This window comes from Protopterus annectens, chromosome 14.part0 (assembly GCF_019279795.1).
Source record: "Protopterus annectens isolate FY-2018-M chromosome 14.part0, PAN1.0, whole genome shotgun sequence".
Taxonomy (NCBI): Eukaryota; Metazoa; Chordata; order Ceratodontiformes; family Protopteridae; genus Protopterus; species Protopterus annectens.
The window spans coordinates 743,816,986-743,835,860 of record NC_056748.1 but is presented as its reverse complement, the minus strand read 5'-3'; the positions used below and the strand labels follow the sequence as shown (position 1 = coordinate 743,835,860).

The window sequence follows — 18,875 nt, the reverse complement described above, 5'->3', positions numbered from 1 at the left end:
GAGTGGGTACCAGTGTTGCCTTGGCCAGTCCGGAGCAGTGAGGATCATCTTTGGTCTGTCTGCTCTGGTCTTCAATAGAACTTTGGGCAGCAGAGGAAGAGGTGGGAAGGCATAAACTGTCATTGATGTGCAACTGAAAGAGAGAGCGTCCACTCTCCAGGCCTTTGGATGGAAGATCCTTGAGCAGAATTTTGTCAATTGATGATTTTTGTGGGAGGCAAAGAGATCAATGTCTGGCCTTCCCCATTCTTGTATTATTTCTGTAAAAACTTTAGGATGCAATTTCCATTTGTGTGGATCTGTCATATTCCTGCTTAGGTTGTCTGCCAGCGTGTTTTCCTTGCCTGGCAAGTACTGTGCTTGTAGTTCCATTTGTAAGTCCATGGCCATGTTCCAAAGTGACATGGCCAGTCTGCATAGGGAGTAAGAATGTGTTCCTCCCTGCTTGTTTATGTACCACATAACTGTGGTGTTGTCCGTTCTTATCAATAGTTGACCTGGTTGTAGAAGGTCCTTGAAAGCTGTAATAGTATTTATTACTGCTAGCATTTCTTTTTGATTGATGTGAAGGTGCTTTTCTTTTTGGGATCATTTGCCCTGAATGTACCGATCTGTCATGTGCGCCCCCCAGGCGTAGTCCGAGGTGTCTGTTGTGATGACTTGATTTGCTTGAGGCTTGCTGAATGGAAGACCTGTGTTTGTTTGACATGCTTGATCCCACCACAGAAATTCCTTTTGCAGACATGGAATTAGTGGTATTATTGTTTCCAAACTGTGGCTGTGTTGAGACCATATGTTTTTCAGGTACCATTGTAGTTTCCTCATATGCAGCTTTGCACATGGGATTAGTAAGATGCAAGATGCCATGAATCCCAGAGCCTGCAAGATTTTCCTTGCAGTCAGCCTGGTGCAATTTGCTAGTGTTTTGAAGTATTGAATTAGTTGTCCCTGCTTTTCTGGCGTGAGGTAGGCCATCTGGGTGTTTGTGTCCAAATTGGCACTCAGGAAAATTATCTTCCGAGAGGATATTAGCCTGGATTTCTTTTTGTTGACTGTGTACCCCAGAGAGTTCAATAACATTATTACATAAGCCAGATGTTTCAGAAGAATGTGTTTGTTGTCCGCTTGGATCAGGCAGTCGTCCAAATAGGGGTATATTTGTATCCCTTGAAGTCCGCAGTAGGCAATTACTGATGCCAGGCATTTCGTGAATACTCTGGGCGCAGTAGATAAGCCAAAGGGCAATGCAGAGAATTGATAATGGGGTTGAACCTGCAAGAAATCTGAGGTACCTTCTGCAATTTTGTCTGATTGGGACATGCAGGTATGCCTCCTTGAGGTCCAATGTTACCAGCCAAGACTCCTTGCCCAGCATGGGAAGAAGTTGCTGTAGAGTGAGCATCTTGAATTTTGATGCAGTAGAAATGTGTTTAGGATGGATAGATCCAAAATAGGTCTCCAATCTTTTCCCTTCCTTGGCACCAGAAATAGCCTGGAATAAAACCTTGACCTTGTTAGATGTAGGTACCTCTTGAATAGCTTTCATGTTTTTGAGATCTGTAATTTGCCTTTGTGCCTCTGCCCTTTGATTGTGTGGCAGGTTTGGCATGCCTCATTTTTGGAAGGGTGTGAAAATGGAATTTGTAGCCTCTGTTTATAATGTCCAGGATCCATTTGTCCTTTGTGACAAAATGCCAATTTTTTGAAAATAATGCCAGCTTTCCTCCTAAGGGGGCTGCCATTTGAGACCTGGTTGGCATGCAAAGGGGAAAGTCATTGGGTTTGCTTTCTGAAAGATTGCGAGTTGTCGTCACCACCTCTGTGTAGGAGCTTGCCATTGTCTGCCTCTAAACGATCCTTGGGATTGTCCTCTGCCCCTCGGGCGCCTGTATCTGCCTCTTTGGGGTCCGTCTGACAGGAAAGGACCAGTTTTTGGAAGGCCAATTTCTACTAAAATGTGGGGGTTGAACCTGTAGAAATTCTTTCACAGTTTGCATTAATTTAGCCTTTTCCTCCATTTTCCTTAATACCTCCTCAGCATTAGCACCAAATAGTACATCCTTTTGAAGAGGGGCGTCTAGTAATTTAGCTTTGACATGATCAGGCAAGGCTTGTTCCTTGAGCCAGGCATGCCTACGTATGACTGATCCTGTAACAGCAGCTCTACATGAGGCCTCTAGAGCATCAAAACCACATTGTAAGGTATGCTTACCCACTTGTTCTGCACTATGCCTCAAATCCTGCAACTCCTTCAAGTCTGGTTGTTCAGGTTGTGACATTTTACTTTTCAATTGTGATAACAAAAACTGTTGGTATTTTAGCATACGAATCTGACAGTTTAAGGCCCTCATGGATAAGGTAGCCGAGGTATATACCTTTTTCCCCCACCTTTCTAAGGATCTGGAATCTCTCTCGGAAGGCAATGGATTTTTAGCAATGGAGGGCTTAACTCCCTTGGGGCCCTGTGAGATGGCTTCTGGGTCAGCAGCATGGCTTTTGTATAGAAATTGGTGTGAGTCAGGGACCCTGAAGTACCTGTCAGGCTTAACTGGAGCTGGAGGTAGAGAGTCCGGGTTAAGGCAGGCCTCCGAGTAAACATCATCTAGGATGTCCAAGACAGGAGGTATAGCCAGAGGCCTATGCTGAGGAAGCAAGAGAACTTCCCTGAGCCTTTTCTTGGAATCTGAATAATCCTGGCCTTCCCAGTGGAAGTGTTCCCTTAAGGTATGCAAAGTTTCCCCAAATGAGTAATCCTCAGGGGGGGGGGATACAGAAGGGATGGACTCCTCCGCATCAGAGTCTTCAAAAGGGGAGTAAGAATGTTTCTGATCATCAGAGTGCTCTGAAATAATGGAGCCCTGATCAGAGGAGGGGGAATCTTCCTCCACTCTAGGCCTTTTGTCCGGAGGGGGCTGAGAACCTCTGATAAGAGTAATTAAATCCTCAGCCATTTTAAGCATCTGTTTCTTAGGCATGGGGCCTGGAGATGGGCCCTGTGTAGCTGGTCTCGGAGTGCATGGTTGCTTTAGACTTTGTGAAAGCCTTGATGGAGAAAGAAGAGGAAGGTCTGAAGACACCTTGAGTGGAGGTGGACCTGTCCACATTCTGAGTTTCAACGCCAAGAGTGGCTTCAGTATCTGTAGTTGGGGTGTGGGCCGAGGAGCCTGCGACCTCGAGCACAAGAGACACCATCAAAGAAATGTTGTCGGTAGTCAGGGGCTGCGTAGGCGCCTCACTGAGAACCGGACCACATGTAGTCGGCTTTGGAGTGGTGTCGGTAGAGGCCGCGGACCTCATGTGTCGGTCCTTGTCTTTGCGTTTTTTTAGACAAAACCGGAGTCGGAGTATCCGACATATTATAGTGAAATGCTTTCCCAAAATAATGCTGGGCGAACTCCGCCCGACGCTTAATACTGAGTTTGTTGAATGTAGCACAAAAGCGACAGACCGAGACGTCGTGGTCTGGGCCTAAACAAGGTATACAGAGGGAATGGAAATCCTTATGCGGTATTTGCTTCCAACAAGAAATACAATTATTAACTTTGTCTGACATCGGTCTGAGGCAAGAAAAGTTTCCCCAAAGGGGTACTTAGCTTTTAAGAAGACTTTGGTTTCCAAATTTTCGCAATCTCAGGAGCTGGCCGACCGGCACTTGCAAACTGCTTCTGCTTCGGGCACCGTGCGGCAAGAAAGACTGAAGAAAATGGCGTCGGCTGGTTCCTTTATACCCCTGTCTCACTGACGTCAGGGAAGAAGCGACGACAACCGACGCCGGACCTAGACTTTGGAATTCGGCTGACCGAGGACCCGCCTGACGGCAGGAGAACCCATCTGTTATGACTGCAGATGTATGCACGATGAACATCATCAGTTGCCTGGTGGGTGTGGGGCACTTCCCCTGAAAGGGGAAGGATTTTCTATCCAGTGCCAATTGTATCTTCTCTAACTTATTCTCAGAACCAGTTTCTGTGAGATTATTTGCGGCCAGGCTGCAGGGTTTAGAGACAGACTGGGGGAAGGAAGAGAAAGAAGGGCAGAAGAGGTGGTGGGGGCGCTTTGTGACACTACATAGGCATTCCTTTGCAGGGAGTTGAACCTTTTTTGGAAAGGAACCCCTCTTTAGTGTTCATGAATTATCTTCCTGCCATCTCCTTCTGGATCCCGACTTGTTTGACTTGGAGGTTTGTTTGCTTTACGCCTTGCATATTTTTATTTTGCTTTTCTGTTAAGTGTAACTGGATTTCATTTGTGGTACCAGAGCTAGGTTAGATCAGGTCAGGGAAGAGAACAACCAGACTGAAATCCGAGAAGTTCTGATTATGTAGTATACAGTCTTAACACGACAACAGAAGCAACATTTCTTGAGACTATCATTACATTCAAGTACACCTCTCAATCCATGTTGCAAAACCATAGTCAAGTTTATATGCTTCAGCCTGCAGTTAGTGACTCTGTCAGGGCCATTGCGCATTCCACAAAACCACTTTCCTTTTGCCCCATCTCTTTTGGACAGTACTGTATAACATATCGCAATAAACAAACTTTCTAGTAACAGGTATGCCCTCAAACAATTAAATTCTGCCAAGCTGTATTATCACTTTGAAACGTGAGAGTTCTTTTACAACTGACATAAGTTAAAGAATTTCCAGTACACAAAGTCCAAAAAACCCAGCAATGTGCCAAACCAGTGTAAAAAAAATAGTCGACACACTTTAACCTTGTTAAACTGCCATAAAATATTTAAACTATATTTTGTCAGACAGGGTAAAATCTCTGCAGTATATTCAAATTTAAAATGCCATAAAATCACGATCCAATGTTAAAACACACAGACCAGAGTTATACATATAGTCTGCAAGATTTCTTGTCAAAAGAAGAAAAAACACAGCAACAGAAAAAAGACAAACCCTGGTGTCTAACAGCAACTATACAGCACTTCTGTGAGAAATACGGCATTTCTTCAACAAGTATTGTCAAAGGCGGAAGCCAAACAAACACTGCCAAAAGCAGAAATTCCAAAGGAATTACTGTAAACACTGACCAAAACAATAGGAAAATATTTTTAAATAAAAAAAGAGAGTAATAAATCTAGTAATAAAACGAGAAGAGGAGGGTCCCCAGATGGGACTTATCTGACCAGTAAGCTGGAAAAATCATCTCTGTATTCTGTGAACAGTCAGAGGACTTTCTTCTTTGGATGGCAGAAAAAGACTTAACAGTCAACTTCCTGAGACAGCTGTACGGTTCTCTCTCTCTGGACATGCTCAGCCAATCAGCTGTCACAAAAAGACAAATGGCAGGGTATCTTGAGTTTTTGAAAGCTAGACAGTTCTGGGTTACCCTGGCAGATAACCCAAAATACCACTGAGACAGTGGGATTGATGAACACAAGTCTCACGCCAAGCAATCAGCCACTGACTAGCACAAATTCAATCCTTCACAAGGAAAAGAAACAGCACAAAACATGAAATGTAAGACTTACATGGAGAAGGGTTTGGCAAATACATGGCTTCTCCTTCCCTCTAGATCTTGCAAGTCTACCTACCGGTCTCATTCTGGCCATCCCCCAATACTGTCACTCTATATGTGGTGTGATAAGCCTCTAGCTTCTAGTGCCTTTTTGTTAGTCTGGTCAGAATGAAGAAAGTACAGTTGTGTACACTTACCATAAATGTAGTTGCTAGAGTGTATTCACTGTTGCAGTCATCACATTTGGGTTATCTGCCTGGAGGTAGCCCTCATCTGGCCAGAATACCAGAGTCTTGGGATTCTGTGCTCCTTCCATGATGTCAGGTCGTCAGGGGTATAAAACATGCAGCCGACGCCATTACATCAGTTTTTCTTGCCCCAAATGAAAGGTGCCCTCACAATAGGAAGCAATTACATGGTATGGAACACCCCCAGCAAAAAGCAAATACACATGATATAAAGTATGCCAAACAAAAAAGACAGATAAAAGAGAGAAGTCAGGGGGGCTGGAGGGAGAGTAACCAGGACTGCAACAGTGAATACACTCGAACATCTACACTTATGTTAAGTGTACACACAACTGTACTATGTTCTTCGTGTTTCACTGTTGCAAGTCATGACATTTGGGTTAATTCCCAAAGCTAAGGAAGGGTGGAGGCAGTTAAGGAGCATTAGGGCTAGCAATGAGGCCCTGTAAGACTGCTGTGGCAAATACAGCTCTGGATTTAGAAAAGATAGGCAAGTGGTAATGCTTGGTGAAAGTATGTACAGAGCTCCAGGTTGCAGCTTCCAGGATGTCCCTGGTAGGGACTCCTCTGAGAAAAGCAGTAGAGGTAGACGAAGCCCTGGTGGAATGTGTTCTTATCCCCTGTGAGGTAGGGTTTCCATGGTGCTTGTAGCAGAAATGGATGCAATGTGCTATCCAATTGGAAATGGTTTGCTTTGAAATGGCCTTTCCCTCTGCCCCAACAGCAAAGCTGACTAGCAGCTGTTCATTTTTTCTGAGAGGCTTAGTCCTGTCCAGATAGAATCTAAGCGGTCTGTGCACACCTAGGGAATGCAATATATTCCCCCCTTTATTCTGGGTATTAGGGAAAAAAGTAGGCAAATGAATGGACTGGTTCAGAGCCACACTAGATACCACCTTGGGCATAAATGGATTAGTCCTGAGGGAAACCCTGTCCGCATGGAAGATAATGAAAGGTTCCACTGGGCCTGCAGTTTAGACAAGTCTTCTTGCAGAAGTGATGGCTAGAAGTAAAGCTGTTTTCCAAGAAAGAAAGTTCAACTCTGCTGTAGCAGCTGGTTCAAAGGAGGGGGGGGGGTAAGTTTCTCCAACACAAAGTTCAGGTCCCAGGCTAGAGTGGGAGCTCTCCTGGGGGGGGGGGTCTTAAATTTTTGGCCCCTCGAAGGAATTCTTTTAGCAGTGGATGAGAGAAGAGGGGTGTCTCAGTATTATAATGTGCTGATGTGGCGGAGGCATGAATCTTAATTGAAGAGAAATATAGGCCCTTGTGGAGCATTTCTGTTAACCTAGAATATCAGGTAAGCTGGGCACCGTTGTGCCCATCCCTTGAGACTGGCTCCAGGAACAGTATCTTTTCCATTTTTCTGAATAGGATTTTCCAGTACTAGGCCTCCTTGCCTTAAGAATGACATCCAGCACCTGCTTACTGAGGGTTGCTAGAGGTGACCTCAGGGGATTAGCCAGGCTGCAAGGTTCAGGGTTTGAAGCAGGGGGTGCAGAATCTGGCCTGCCTGCTGGGACAGCAGGGAAGGAGTCTGAGGCAGGTGCCATGGTTGTAGCACTGTCAGACTACGCAAAAGGGGGTACACCCAGTACTGGTGTGGCCAGTTTGGTGCAATCAGAATTGTCCTTGGCTTGTCCGGTTTGATCTTTAGCAGGACCTTCGAAAGGAGAGGCAAAGGGGGGGGGCATAAACTGAGAGGCCTTCCCAGGTAAAGGACAGGGCATCCACTTTCTAAGCTTGACAGTGGGGAGTTCTGGTGCAGTACTTTTTCAAAAGGTGGTTCTGAGGGGAGGCAAACTGGTCTACCTCTGGAGTCCCCCATTTGTTCTTCAAGAGCTTGAATATATTGGGTTCCAGTTTCCATTTGTGTGGGTCCATGAGATTTCTGCTCAAGTCATCTGCCAGAAAATTTAGTTCACCTGGCAGGAATTGAGCTTGTAGGTTCACTTGGTTGCTCAAGGCTGTGTTCCACAGAGCCATGGCTAGTCTGCAGAGTGGGTAGGAATGGGTTACCCCCTGCTTGTTTATGTACCACATAACTGTGGTGTTGTCTGTCTTTACCAATAACTGTCCTGAAAGAATAAGGTCTTTGAAGGCTGTCAAAGCATTCTGTACAGCTAACATTTCTTTTTGATTGATATGCAAGTGCATTTGTACTGGATTCTATTTGCCCTGAATGCACTGCCTTACCATGTGAGCCCCCCAGGCATAGTCTGATGCGTCTGTTAGGGTTTGGGCGGCAGGGGGTGGAGTGAAAGGGAGTCCCTTGTGGTCGCAGGCCTCTGCCCACCAAAGAAACTCTGCCCTTAGGCAAGGGATAATAGGAATCACTGTTTCCAGGTCCTGAGAATGCTGACACCATAGACATTTTAGATACCATTGAAGTTTCCTCATATGCAGTCTTGCATATGGAATTAACAGAATGCAAGAGGCCATGAACCCCAGGGCATGCAGGATTTTCTTTGCAGATAGCTGGGCTTTTGTGGCCAGTAGGTTGAAGTAGGTTGTCAAATAAACATGTTTCTCTGGAGTGAGGAATGCCATCTGGGAAGTTGTGTTCAAGCTTGTTCCCAGGAATACAATCTGTTGGCAGGGTAATTGGTGTGATTTCTTCTTGATGGTGTATCCCAGTAAAGTTAGAAGCCTCTTTACAAATGCCAGGAGCTGTAATCGCAAGTCCTGACTCTCTGCCCGAATTGGGCAATCGTCCAAATATGGGTAAATCTGAACATTTCTCTGCCTGCAAAACGCAATGGCTGGGGCTAGGCACTTTGGCTTATCTACTGCGCCCTGAGTATTCACAAAGGGAAGTGCAGAGAACTGATAGTGTGTGGAGCCTGCCCTAAAGCATAGGTATTTCCTGCACGATTCCCTTATTGTGATGTGCAGATGAGCTTCTTTTTAGTCTAGGGTTGCCAGCCAGGCCCATCCTTGGCAAGCATAGGAAGAAGCTGTTGAACAGTTAGCATTTTGAATTTTGGAGCCAGCAGAAAGGTGTTGAGGATAGACGGGTCCAGGATAGGACGCCAGGAGTTTTCTTTTCTGGGAACCAGGAACAGTCTTGAATAGAAACCTTGTCCCCTTTGTTCTGCTGGGACAGGTTGAAAAGCCTTGATGCTGAGGAGAGAGGGAACTTGTTTCTGGGCCTCGGCCCACTGGTTTGGGGGGAGGTCTGGCCATCCACTTGGGGATGGGAGAGAGTGGAAGTGGAATCTGTATTCTAGGGAAACTACGTTTAAAACCCATTTGTCTTGGGTAATGAATTTCCAGTTTTTTGCATGCAGGGCAAGCTTTCCTCCTAAAGGTGCAAATAGTTGAGCAAGACTCGGAAGAGTTAAGAATGTCATTGTGCAATATTTACATAGGGGGGTGGCTTACTACTCCCTGCTTTGGAAGTGGGAGCCCCCCCACCGCTTAGATCTGTGCATAGCCTGAGACTGAAGTCTTGGTGGTCTGCTGCTCCTGGGTTTGGACTGAGAAGGCCCAGAAGGGACTGGAAAGGAAGAGTTCTTTGAAGGCCAGTGCCTACTGAATCTAGGTGGCTGTACTTGCAAGAAATCTTTAACAGTTTGCATAGATTTAGCTTTTTCCTCCATTCTTTTGAGGACTTCTTCCGCTTTGTTGCCAAAAAGGTAGTCTTGGTTTAAGGGTGCATCCAGTAATTTAGCTTTAACATGATCTGGCAAGTTTTGTTCCTTAAGCCAAGCATGCCTTCTAAAGTACAGACCCAGTGACAGCAGCCCTGCAAGATGCTTCTAAAGCATCAAAACCACATTGCAAACTATGTTTACCAACTTGGTCAGCAGAATGCATTAACTCTTGTAAATCTTTGTGTTCAGCACAGTCAGGAATCATCATTATTTTCTATTTACGTAGTCCCATAATATGTTGCTGATACTTTAACATATGAAACTGGCACTTTAAAGCCCTAATGGCCAGAGTAGCAGAGGTATACACCTTCTTACCACCATCTGTTTAAAGCCCTAGAATCCCTGTCAAAAGGGGTAGGATTCTTGGCAGAAGTAGCCTTAATGAATTTAGGTCCTTGGGAAATGGTCTCTGGATCCGAAGAAGGATTCTTGAAGAGGAATTTGAGAGAGTCAGGTACTCTATAGTACCTGTCAGGTTTCCTGGGAGCTGGAGGCAAAGTGTCTGGGGTAAGGGTGGATTCCAGGAAAACATCATCTACAAACTCCAGAACAGGAGGCATCGCTAGAGGCCTGTGCTGAGGCAAGTTTAAAAATCCCCCAAGTTTCTTTTTGGACTGTGAATAGTCCTGGCTTTCCCAGTGGAAATGTTCCCTAAGGGTATGCAAGGTTTCACCACAAGAAAAATCCTCTGGAGGGGATGCAGAGGGAATGGAATCCTCATAAGTAGAGAAGGGTAAATCCTGGTAGTCGGAAGGAATAGAGATATCAGATTCCTGATAAGAAGAATCAGAAGGAAAACCAGTTCTAGATCTCTTATGGGGGGAAGGCTGACTTCCCCTAATTAAGGTAATAAGGTCTTCAGCCTTTCTAATAAATTTGTTTTTGAGGCATGTGAGCCTGAGAATGCGCTTTGGTCATCATTTTTCTAGGCGTAGTGCGAGCTTTAGGCCTGAGGATTTCGGTATCTTTAGCTTGAAACGAAGTAGTCTGTTTAATATGAAAATCCATAGGCCTGAATACACCCTCAGAAGCCAGTGCCCGCACAGCAGCTCCAGACCCATCCAATGTAGAGACATCCGCAGGTTCCCTAGAAGAAGCATCCCACAGCATACCAGACTCCGAATGGGTCTCAGCAGAGGCCTGCGAATCTGGAGAAGCAGGCATCAGGTGCTGCGAAAGCACCTCACTGAGTGCCGGCAGACTGGCAACTAGCTTAACAGAAGCGTCGTCGGCAGTTTTGGACCTATGCAGTCTGTCTTTATCATTACGTTTTTTTTGGAAGATCGGTAGTCGGATGGCTTAAAGCCATTTTTGAGTACGGAGATGGAGAACAAAAGTATTTACCTTCAAAAATAGCCAGACAATGAATAGTTCGGGCATTGAACAAGGCAGAAAACAGACAGTGAGGGACGTCGTGGTCTGGGCCTAAACAGGTGACACAGAGGTTGGCCTAATGGTTAAGGTGTTTGCTTTACAAACACAAGGTGCAGGGTTCAAGTCTCACAAGGGATAATTGGCTAGGCTTAAAATGGCTCCCAAGGGCAGTTATAGCCTAGTACTAATCTATGAACCTATGAACTAAGAATAAAAATCTCTGAGGTATTTGCTTTCCACAAGCAAGACGATTATTCATTTTTTCTGACATCGGTTAGAGCAAGAAAAAAAGGATCCCCAACGGGGTACTGCTTTTTGAAGACTTTAGGTCTGAATCTCACAAACTAATATTTCAGAAGTCGGCTGACTGGCACTTGCGAACTGCTTCTGCTTCGGGCAGAAATCCCAAGACTCTGGTATTCAGGCTGGCTGAGGGTTACCTGCAGGCAGATAACCCAAATGTGATGACTGCAACAGTGAAACACGTAGAACATCCATCATAATTTCACCTTTTCAAGCTATGCACTTCAAACAATAAAAGCACAGATCATGGACTGTGCAAATGTAAGAAAACAAATGAGGAACACAGGTGCCAAGTATGCCTACCTAGGCTAAGTGACCTGCTGGCGAGAGAAAGACACGGCTCAAGTCACGAGACCTGCAGAATGCATGAATCTTCTGGTAAGCTTAAGATCTCAAAACAGTAAATCCCAAAACCCAATGCAAATGTTTCAAAGGCAAGAGTTGAAATTATCACCTAATCAAAGTGCAGTATTCATGTATCAACCAAATTAAATCCACTGAATATGAGCTCTTATGAAAGGGGTTGGTCTTGCCAAATTACTCGTTGAAAGCTGCACCAAATACAAGTGGCAACAGAAAATAAAACTTGGGACCAACTAGATGAAGCTGCTCAGCAATTCATATCCCTGATGCTCTGGGGGTTCTACTGCCCGTCCTCAACGCATTCACATACATAGAAAGGAATGTAAAACGCAGATACAAATGCATATACTATTTCCTTCTAGATGCAATATATTTTTTTGGATTGTGAATTCACCCAAATCCATTCTGCAAAGGGAAAACTACAAGGAATGCACAGTTTAAAAAAAAGGCATGAACCAGCTTTTTGTTTACTGATCAATATTCAAGGATTAAACAAATGTAGAAAGAAATTTTAATTCAAGCATTTTTTTCCTTTTGACTGTAAAATAATCTCACTCCCTATTCACTGTAAATATCACCTGTTCTATGATTTAAGGAAAAAATGCTCAAGGTACAGCGAATCAGCAGTTGTAACTGTTGATTTCATAAATATGAAAGTGTTCTGAATTTACAACATAAGGGTTTACACACTGCAAGCATTCAGCCCTACCAAGTGTCTAAGTGTGTGTGCATATATGTACATAAACATAGGCATGTATATATAACATTTACATCAGTTTAGAATTTGCAAACATGCATATGTGCAAATTATCTTTTCAAATGTGGCAAAAGATATGTGGGTCAGCTTGCAGAGTAACCTTATATGTCTTAACTACGTTCTTATCACAATCAACTGTCTAAAAGCGACACACTTACACAAGAAAGAACAAGGAACTTGTTTTCTGGTACTCTTTCCCCTTCCTCAATCAGAGATTAATCAATATGCACATTCAGTCCCTCCACTACTTCCAATGTATGAGGAGAAACAGGGAGGCAAGTGAAAGACTGATTGTGACCACTGTCCTGAGGAGGCCTAGGAGGTTTGGAACATGAAGCTACAGCCCTTCCACTTTTACTAGAAAAGTGGTGCAAATGCTTGTCCATACCCCCCCCCCCTTGGAGTACACTCCCCAAATCTGCAATATCTATCTAGTGTGCCAAGCAATCTTTTGCTGACATCACACAGTGTCTGTGTACAGTAAATACCAGGGAGTGTTCCTGGGCTAGGATTTAAACCGGCATTTCCCAAATGAACTGGAGTCGGCCATTCACTCTCATCCCTCTCCAGCCAGCCCATCTGGGGCCAGAATGTTAAAAAAAAACCTTAGGTCAAATGGTTACAGTTAAGATTCTATTCTTCTGTGCTACACAACAAAGAAATAAAATACTGAGGTGTAACTTGGTGCAAGCAGGCCGCTAATATCCACCTTAATAAATTTTACTTCTGTAAGAACAGTTAGGTGCCAACCAATGAGTAGCATCGGAAAGTACAGCAGATTTACTTGTTTGAACATTCAGATAAAAATACATCAGAAGAATTAGTTTGATCATTCATATTCAGATAAAAACATCAGCAGAACCACATACAGCATTTCCTAAATATGCTCAAACTGCATCAGATTAGAGATGTATAAGCTTGCCACACTGTGATCACTCACTTGTGTGCACCCATAAAGACAAAAATGTTGCAATTTATGACTAATATTGCAAGCATAACAATCTACTCATGGGGTAGCAACACTGGAGTAGCAACCTGCTTACACTAGTTAGTTGGTTGTTATACTTCAGAAGTGTATCCTATCCTTTCTCCAAACCAATCCCTTCAATGATCACTGGTCTTGCTGCAATGTCTGTCCAAACTGCAAAAGCATCTATTATACAGAACTCATAATTTTAAATGATCATCAGTTCTGCAACATTTCGCATATGAAAACTTCCACCACTATTCAGATTTACTGACAGAATCATTTCACAAAAACTTTTTTTGCACAGAAAATCAAACTGGCGATTAAAACACTGAACACAAAACACGGGAAAACTCTGTCAACCCATCCAGGATAATAATAAATCAATGTCATGCTGGTACATACAAAAATGTATAATGCAACAGAACAGAAGCTGTGTATCACGCACAGCCACAATCTCAACTTGTAGTTGAGGCACTGCAGTACACTCGGAACTCATCTTAAGCAAACATCTTCTGTGGTTCAGGGTCACTAGAGTGAAGGCCATTTATTCCGTGTGAGTTCAACGTACCACCAAAAGACCTGCATGGCAAAGTTATTTAAGCCTAGACGAACAGTGGATTCTGCTGTGATCTGGTGAAAACTGAACTTGAAATCAAAGCTTTGTACATCTCTCTCTCTCCAAATGTCCTCAGGCAGGTCAAACAGGAAAGTAGATGGATTTGCCATGAGCACATCCAAAAGGACTAAGGACAGAAAATATGCCAATGCAGACTTTCTTTTCAAATTACCCTTTCATTTTTGGTTCCATGTATAAACTGAGGCATGTAAGAATGTGAAAGAGGGAACCCACCAGCATGTAAGTGCTGCGTGCAATAATTAGCAGCAAGTTAATAGAGTCATTTCCTCCAACAGCTGATAGTTTTACTATTATGTCAATGTCTGATCATAGCGCCCTTTAATCATCATGTTTAACAAGGGACCAACCTAAAGGAAGAAAAAAAAGTGAGACATCAAATAAATCAAATTTAATTCAAACATCTAGAAAGGCTCCACACAGTACTAAATTAAATCTATTTTCTCTAACAATTCAGAAATTAAGATGAAATCTGAAAAAGTACAGTTTTGTACCTACCATAAATGTAGATGTCAGAGAGGTATGCATCTGCAGTCCTAACAAATGGGTTGTCCTGCCTCAGGCAGCCCTTCGGTCGGCCGGATTCCAAAGTCTGGGTCTGGCCTCGGCTGATGTCGCACTTCACCCGACGTCATAGCTGCAGTTCTGCGGGTATAAAGGCATCAGCCGATGCCATTTTCCTCAGTGTTTCTTGCCCCAGATGCCAGGAGCCCTCTAAGAACGCTAAATTTGGATAAATGCAAATGTTTCCAAACAACAGAGAGCAAATAGAAATAAACATGTATATACATATATACAAACAAATACACCATAATAGATTCCCCCAGCTAGCTACAAGATGGGCAAATACCCTAGGAGTACCACAGAGGGGAAGGAGGGTGGGTAATCCTGACTGCAGATGCATACCTCTCGGACATCTACATTTATGGTAAGTACAAAACTGTACTATGTCCTTCAAGGATGCATCTGCAGTCCTAACAAATGGGTAGAATACCATAGCCAAACTGGGGGAGGAGGCACTAACAAGATTATGGTGTAGTTAAGATCCCTTGCAAAACAGCAGTGGCAAAACCTGCTCGGGATCTGGAATATAAGGGTAGATTATAATGCTTGGCAAATGTATGCACGGAGCTCCAAGTAGCAGCCTCTAAAATGTCTTTGGTAGCCACTCCTCATAAAAAAGCTGTAGTAGTGGCTGTAGCCCTTGTGGAGTGAGGTCTGATGTTTTCTGGAGTTGTCTTTCCATGATAAGAGTAACAAAATCTAATGCAATTTCCTATCCATTTTGAGATTGTCTGTTTTGAAATTGCTTTTCCTTCCATTCCTGTTGCATATGCTACCAGAAGTTGGTCAGTTTTTCTATTGTTCTTGGTTCTGTCCAGGTAGTAGCGCAATTGCCTATGCACATCCAAGGTATGTAGTAGTCTTTCCCCCCTGTTCTGTGGGTTGGGGAAGAATGTAGGTAGGTGGATTGCTTGGTTTAAAGATACCCTGGAGACCACCTTTGGCATAAAAGTAGGATTAGTTCTCATGGACACTATCCTGATGGAAGATAAGGAAGGGCTGTACTGCCATTAATGCCTGTAATTCAGAAACCCTTCTTGCTGAAGTGATTGCAAGCAGGAAAGCAGTTTTCCATGATAAGTACTGTAATTCTGCTGTTGCTGCTGGTTCAAAAGGAGGGAGTGTCAACTTTTCTAGCACAAAGTTCAAGTCCCATGTAGGCAATGGTGGCTTCCTTGGTGGCTTTACATTCTTAATTCCTCTCAGAAACTGCCTGAGTAGAGGATGAGAGAAGACTGGAGGATCCATGTTGTATTCTGCTGAAATAGCTGACGCATGAATCTTAATGGAGGAGTAGGACAGGCCATTGTGGAAAAGCTCTAAGTATTCCAGGATGTTAGCTATGTTTACCAGTGATACATTTTCTCCTTTTGCTGCACTCCAAATGAGATATCTTTTCCATTTTGCTGAATAAGTTTTTCTTGTTGAGGGTCTGCGAGCCTCCAAGATAATGTCTTTAACCCTTTGAGATAAATCTGGGTTATTATGTCTTATGCAATGTTCCAAGCAGCTAGCTGCAGTGTTTTCAAGTTCGGATGCAGGGTTTTGAAGTTGTTCTGTGTTAGCAGTAAAGGAACTAAGGGTAGAGTCCATGCGTGCTCCCGAGACATACTCCTCAGTAGTGGGTACCAATGCTGCCTCGGCCAGTCTGGAGCTATCAGGATGATCCTTGGGTGGTCTTCTTTGATCTTCAATAGCACCTTGTGCATCAAAGGAAGAGGTGGGAATGCATATGCTGTCAGGTTTTCCCAAATGAAAGATAGGGAGTCCACCTTCCAAGCAAGTGGGTGGTATGTCCTTGTGCAGAATTTTTTCAATTGGTGGTTGTATGGGGATGCGAATAAGTATTTCTGGTAGTCCCCATTTCCTTGTAATGGATTTGAAGATGTCTGGATGCAGCATCCATTCGTGGGCATCCGTGGTAGTTCTGCTTAAGATGTCTGCTAGTATATTTTCTTTTCCTGGCACAAATATTGCCTGGAGCTGAATGTTGAGGCTCAGGGCCACATTCCAGAGGTCCATTGCCATCCGGCATAGAGGATATGAATGTGTGCCTCCCTGTTTGTTGATATACCACATAACTGTGGTGTTGTCCGTCCTTATCAGCAATTGACCCTGTTGAAGGAACGGTCTGAATGTCTGAATTGCCAGTTTTACTGCCAGCATCTCTTTTTGATTTATGTGAAGGTTCAGCTGGTCTTGAGTCCATAAGCCTTGTATGCGCTTGTCCAGCATATGTGCCCCCCAACCGAGGTCTGAGGCGTCCGTGGTGATAGTCTGACTTGGTTGAAGGCTGTGGAAGGGCTGTCCTTTGTTCAATTGACAGGCCTGAGCCCACCATCTGAATTCTTGCTTCAGGCATGGAATTATTGGAATTTGGGTTTCCAGGCTGTGCTTGTGCTGAGACCATAAATTCCTTAGGTACCATCGCAACTTCCTCATGTGTAGTCTGGCATGTGGAATCAATATTGTGCAGGATGCCATGTAACCCAGGGCTTGCAGGACTTTCCTTGCTGTAAGCTGGTTCTGCGTTGTTAATGCCATGAAATAGAGTGGAAGGTGCTTCTGCTTTTCTGCTGTGAGGGATGCCATTTGATTTGATGTGTTCAGTTCTGCACCCAAGAAAGTTATCCTTTGGGATGGTATCAGCCTTGACTTTTTTATATTGACTGTGTATCCCAGGGCTTGCAGTAGATGAATGACCTTTTTCAAATCTTTTGTCAATTTGTTTTTGTTGTCCGCTTGTAACAGGCAGTCGTCCAGGTAAGGGTAAATTTGAATTCCCTGAAGCCTGCAATGAGCAATTACTGATGCCAGGCATTTCGTGAATACTCTGGGCAGTAGATAAGCCAAAAGGCAATGCTGAGAATTGATAATGCTCTGATCCTGCAAGAAATCTGAGGTATCTTCTGCAGTTTGGTCGTATGGGGACGTGCAGGTATGCCTCCTTGAGATCTAGAGTTACCAGCCAAGACTCCTTGCCCAGCATGGGAAGAAGCTGCTGTAGGGTCAGCATATTGAATTTTGGAACAATGAGATATGTGTTCAGAGCGGACAGGTCGAGTATAGGTCTCCATTGGTTTTCCTTTCTTGGCACCAGGAAAAGTCTGGAGTAAAATCCTTGCCCTTGTTCCATAGACGGTACCTTTTCTATAGCTCTCATCCTTATTAAGTGGTCTATTTGTTCTAGAGCGTTTGTCCTTTGATTTGGAGGTAGGTTTGGCATTCCTCTCTTCCTTGGTAGAGTGTGGAAGTGAAACCTGTAACCTTTGTCTATTGTCTGTAAAATCCATTTGTCTCCTGTAATGTAATGCCAGTTTACTGAAAATAAGGCTAGCTTTCCGCCTAAGGGTGCTTCCAGTTGTTCCCTGGTAGGCGGTTTCAGAGCCAAGTCACTGTGATTGTCCTGTGGAAGTGGTAGTGGCTGGATCTGTGGCAGTACTTCGCTGGTTGTTAGGCTGCCACTGACGTCCCCTGTAGGCACCTCTGGATTGACCTCTGCCTCTTGGGCGCCTATTCCTGCCTCTCTGTGCTCTGGTGGTGTCTGGAAAGGACCAATTCATGGAAGGCCAGTTCCTACTAAACCTTGGAGGCTGGACCTGTAAGAAATCCTTGACTGTCTGGGACAGATTTTGCTTTCTCTTCCACCTTCTTCAGCACTTCCTGTGCGGGGGAGCCAAACAAATTGTGTTTATCCATGGGAGCATCTAGGAGCTTTGAGTTTACATGGTCTGGGGTAAGGACTGCTCTTTCAACCATGCATGCCTTCTGATCACTGTACCAGTCATAGCTGATCTAAAGGAAGCCTCCAGTGCATCATAGCCACATTTTAGGGAATGATTACTGACCTGCTGAATGTTATGTACCATTTCCTGAAGAGACTTTCGGTCTAAAGGTTCAGGCGAGGACAGTTTTTTAGTTAACTGATCTAACATAAATTCCTGATACTGAATCATGTGGAATTGACAGTTTAAGGCCCTAGCCGAAAGAGTAGCAGAAGTATAAACTTTTTTACCCCATCTCTCTAAGGCCCTAGATTCCCTTTCATAGGGGAGGGGGTTTTTGGCAGAGGTAGCTGCTACAGCCTTGGGGCCCTGTGAAATAGTTTCAGGATCTGCAAAAGGAGCCTTATACAAGTGATAATGTGTGTCCGGAACCCTGTAGTATCTGTCGGGCTTAGCAGGGGCAGGAGGAAGTGTATCAGGAGCAGTACAAGCATCATTAAATGCATCATCCACAACTGTAAGTACTGGAGGAATGGCTAATGGCTATGGTGTGGCAAATGCAAAAAGGTCCTAAGCCTTTTCCTAGAGTCTGAAAAATCCTGGCCCTGCCATTGAAATTGTTCCCCCATAGCATGCAAGGTTTCCCCAAAAGAAAATTCCTCAGGAGGAGAGGCAGAAGGAATGGAGTCCTCTGCATCAGAATCCTCATATGGAGAATAAGGGCCTTCTGGAGGGTTTGTATTTTCTGAATCATCAGAGGAGTAATCTGTAGAACCTGGCTCAGGGGGCTCTGTTCTAGGCCTCTTCTCTGGAGG

General features: G+C 44.2%; 1 protein-coding gene across 1 annotated transcript in view; it reads right to left on the bottom strand.

Annotated features, from left to right (window-relative positions):
- Window positions 1-11,841: 11,841 nt before the first annotated feature.
- The window catches only part of HIF1AN (hypoxia inducible factor 1 subunit alpha inhibitor), a 1,008,741-nt gene continuing 1,001,707 nt past the window's right edge, over window positions 11,842-18,875 (bottom strand). The window contains exon 7 of the mRNA XM_044056484.1: window positions 11,842-14,121. Within this exon, the coding sequence (XP_043912419.1) occupies window positions 14,065-14,121 (57 nt within the window). The 3' untranslated portion in view covers window positions 11,842-14,064. The remainder of the gene's footprint in view (window positions 14,122-18,875) is intronic.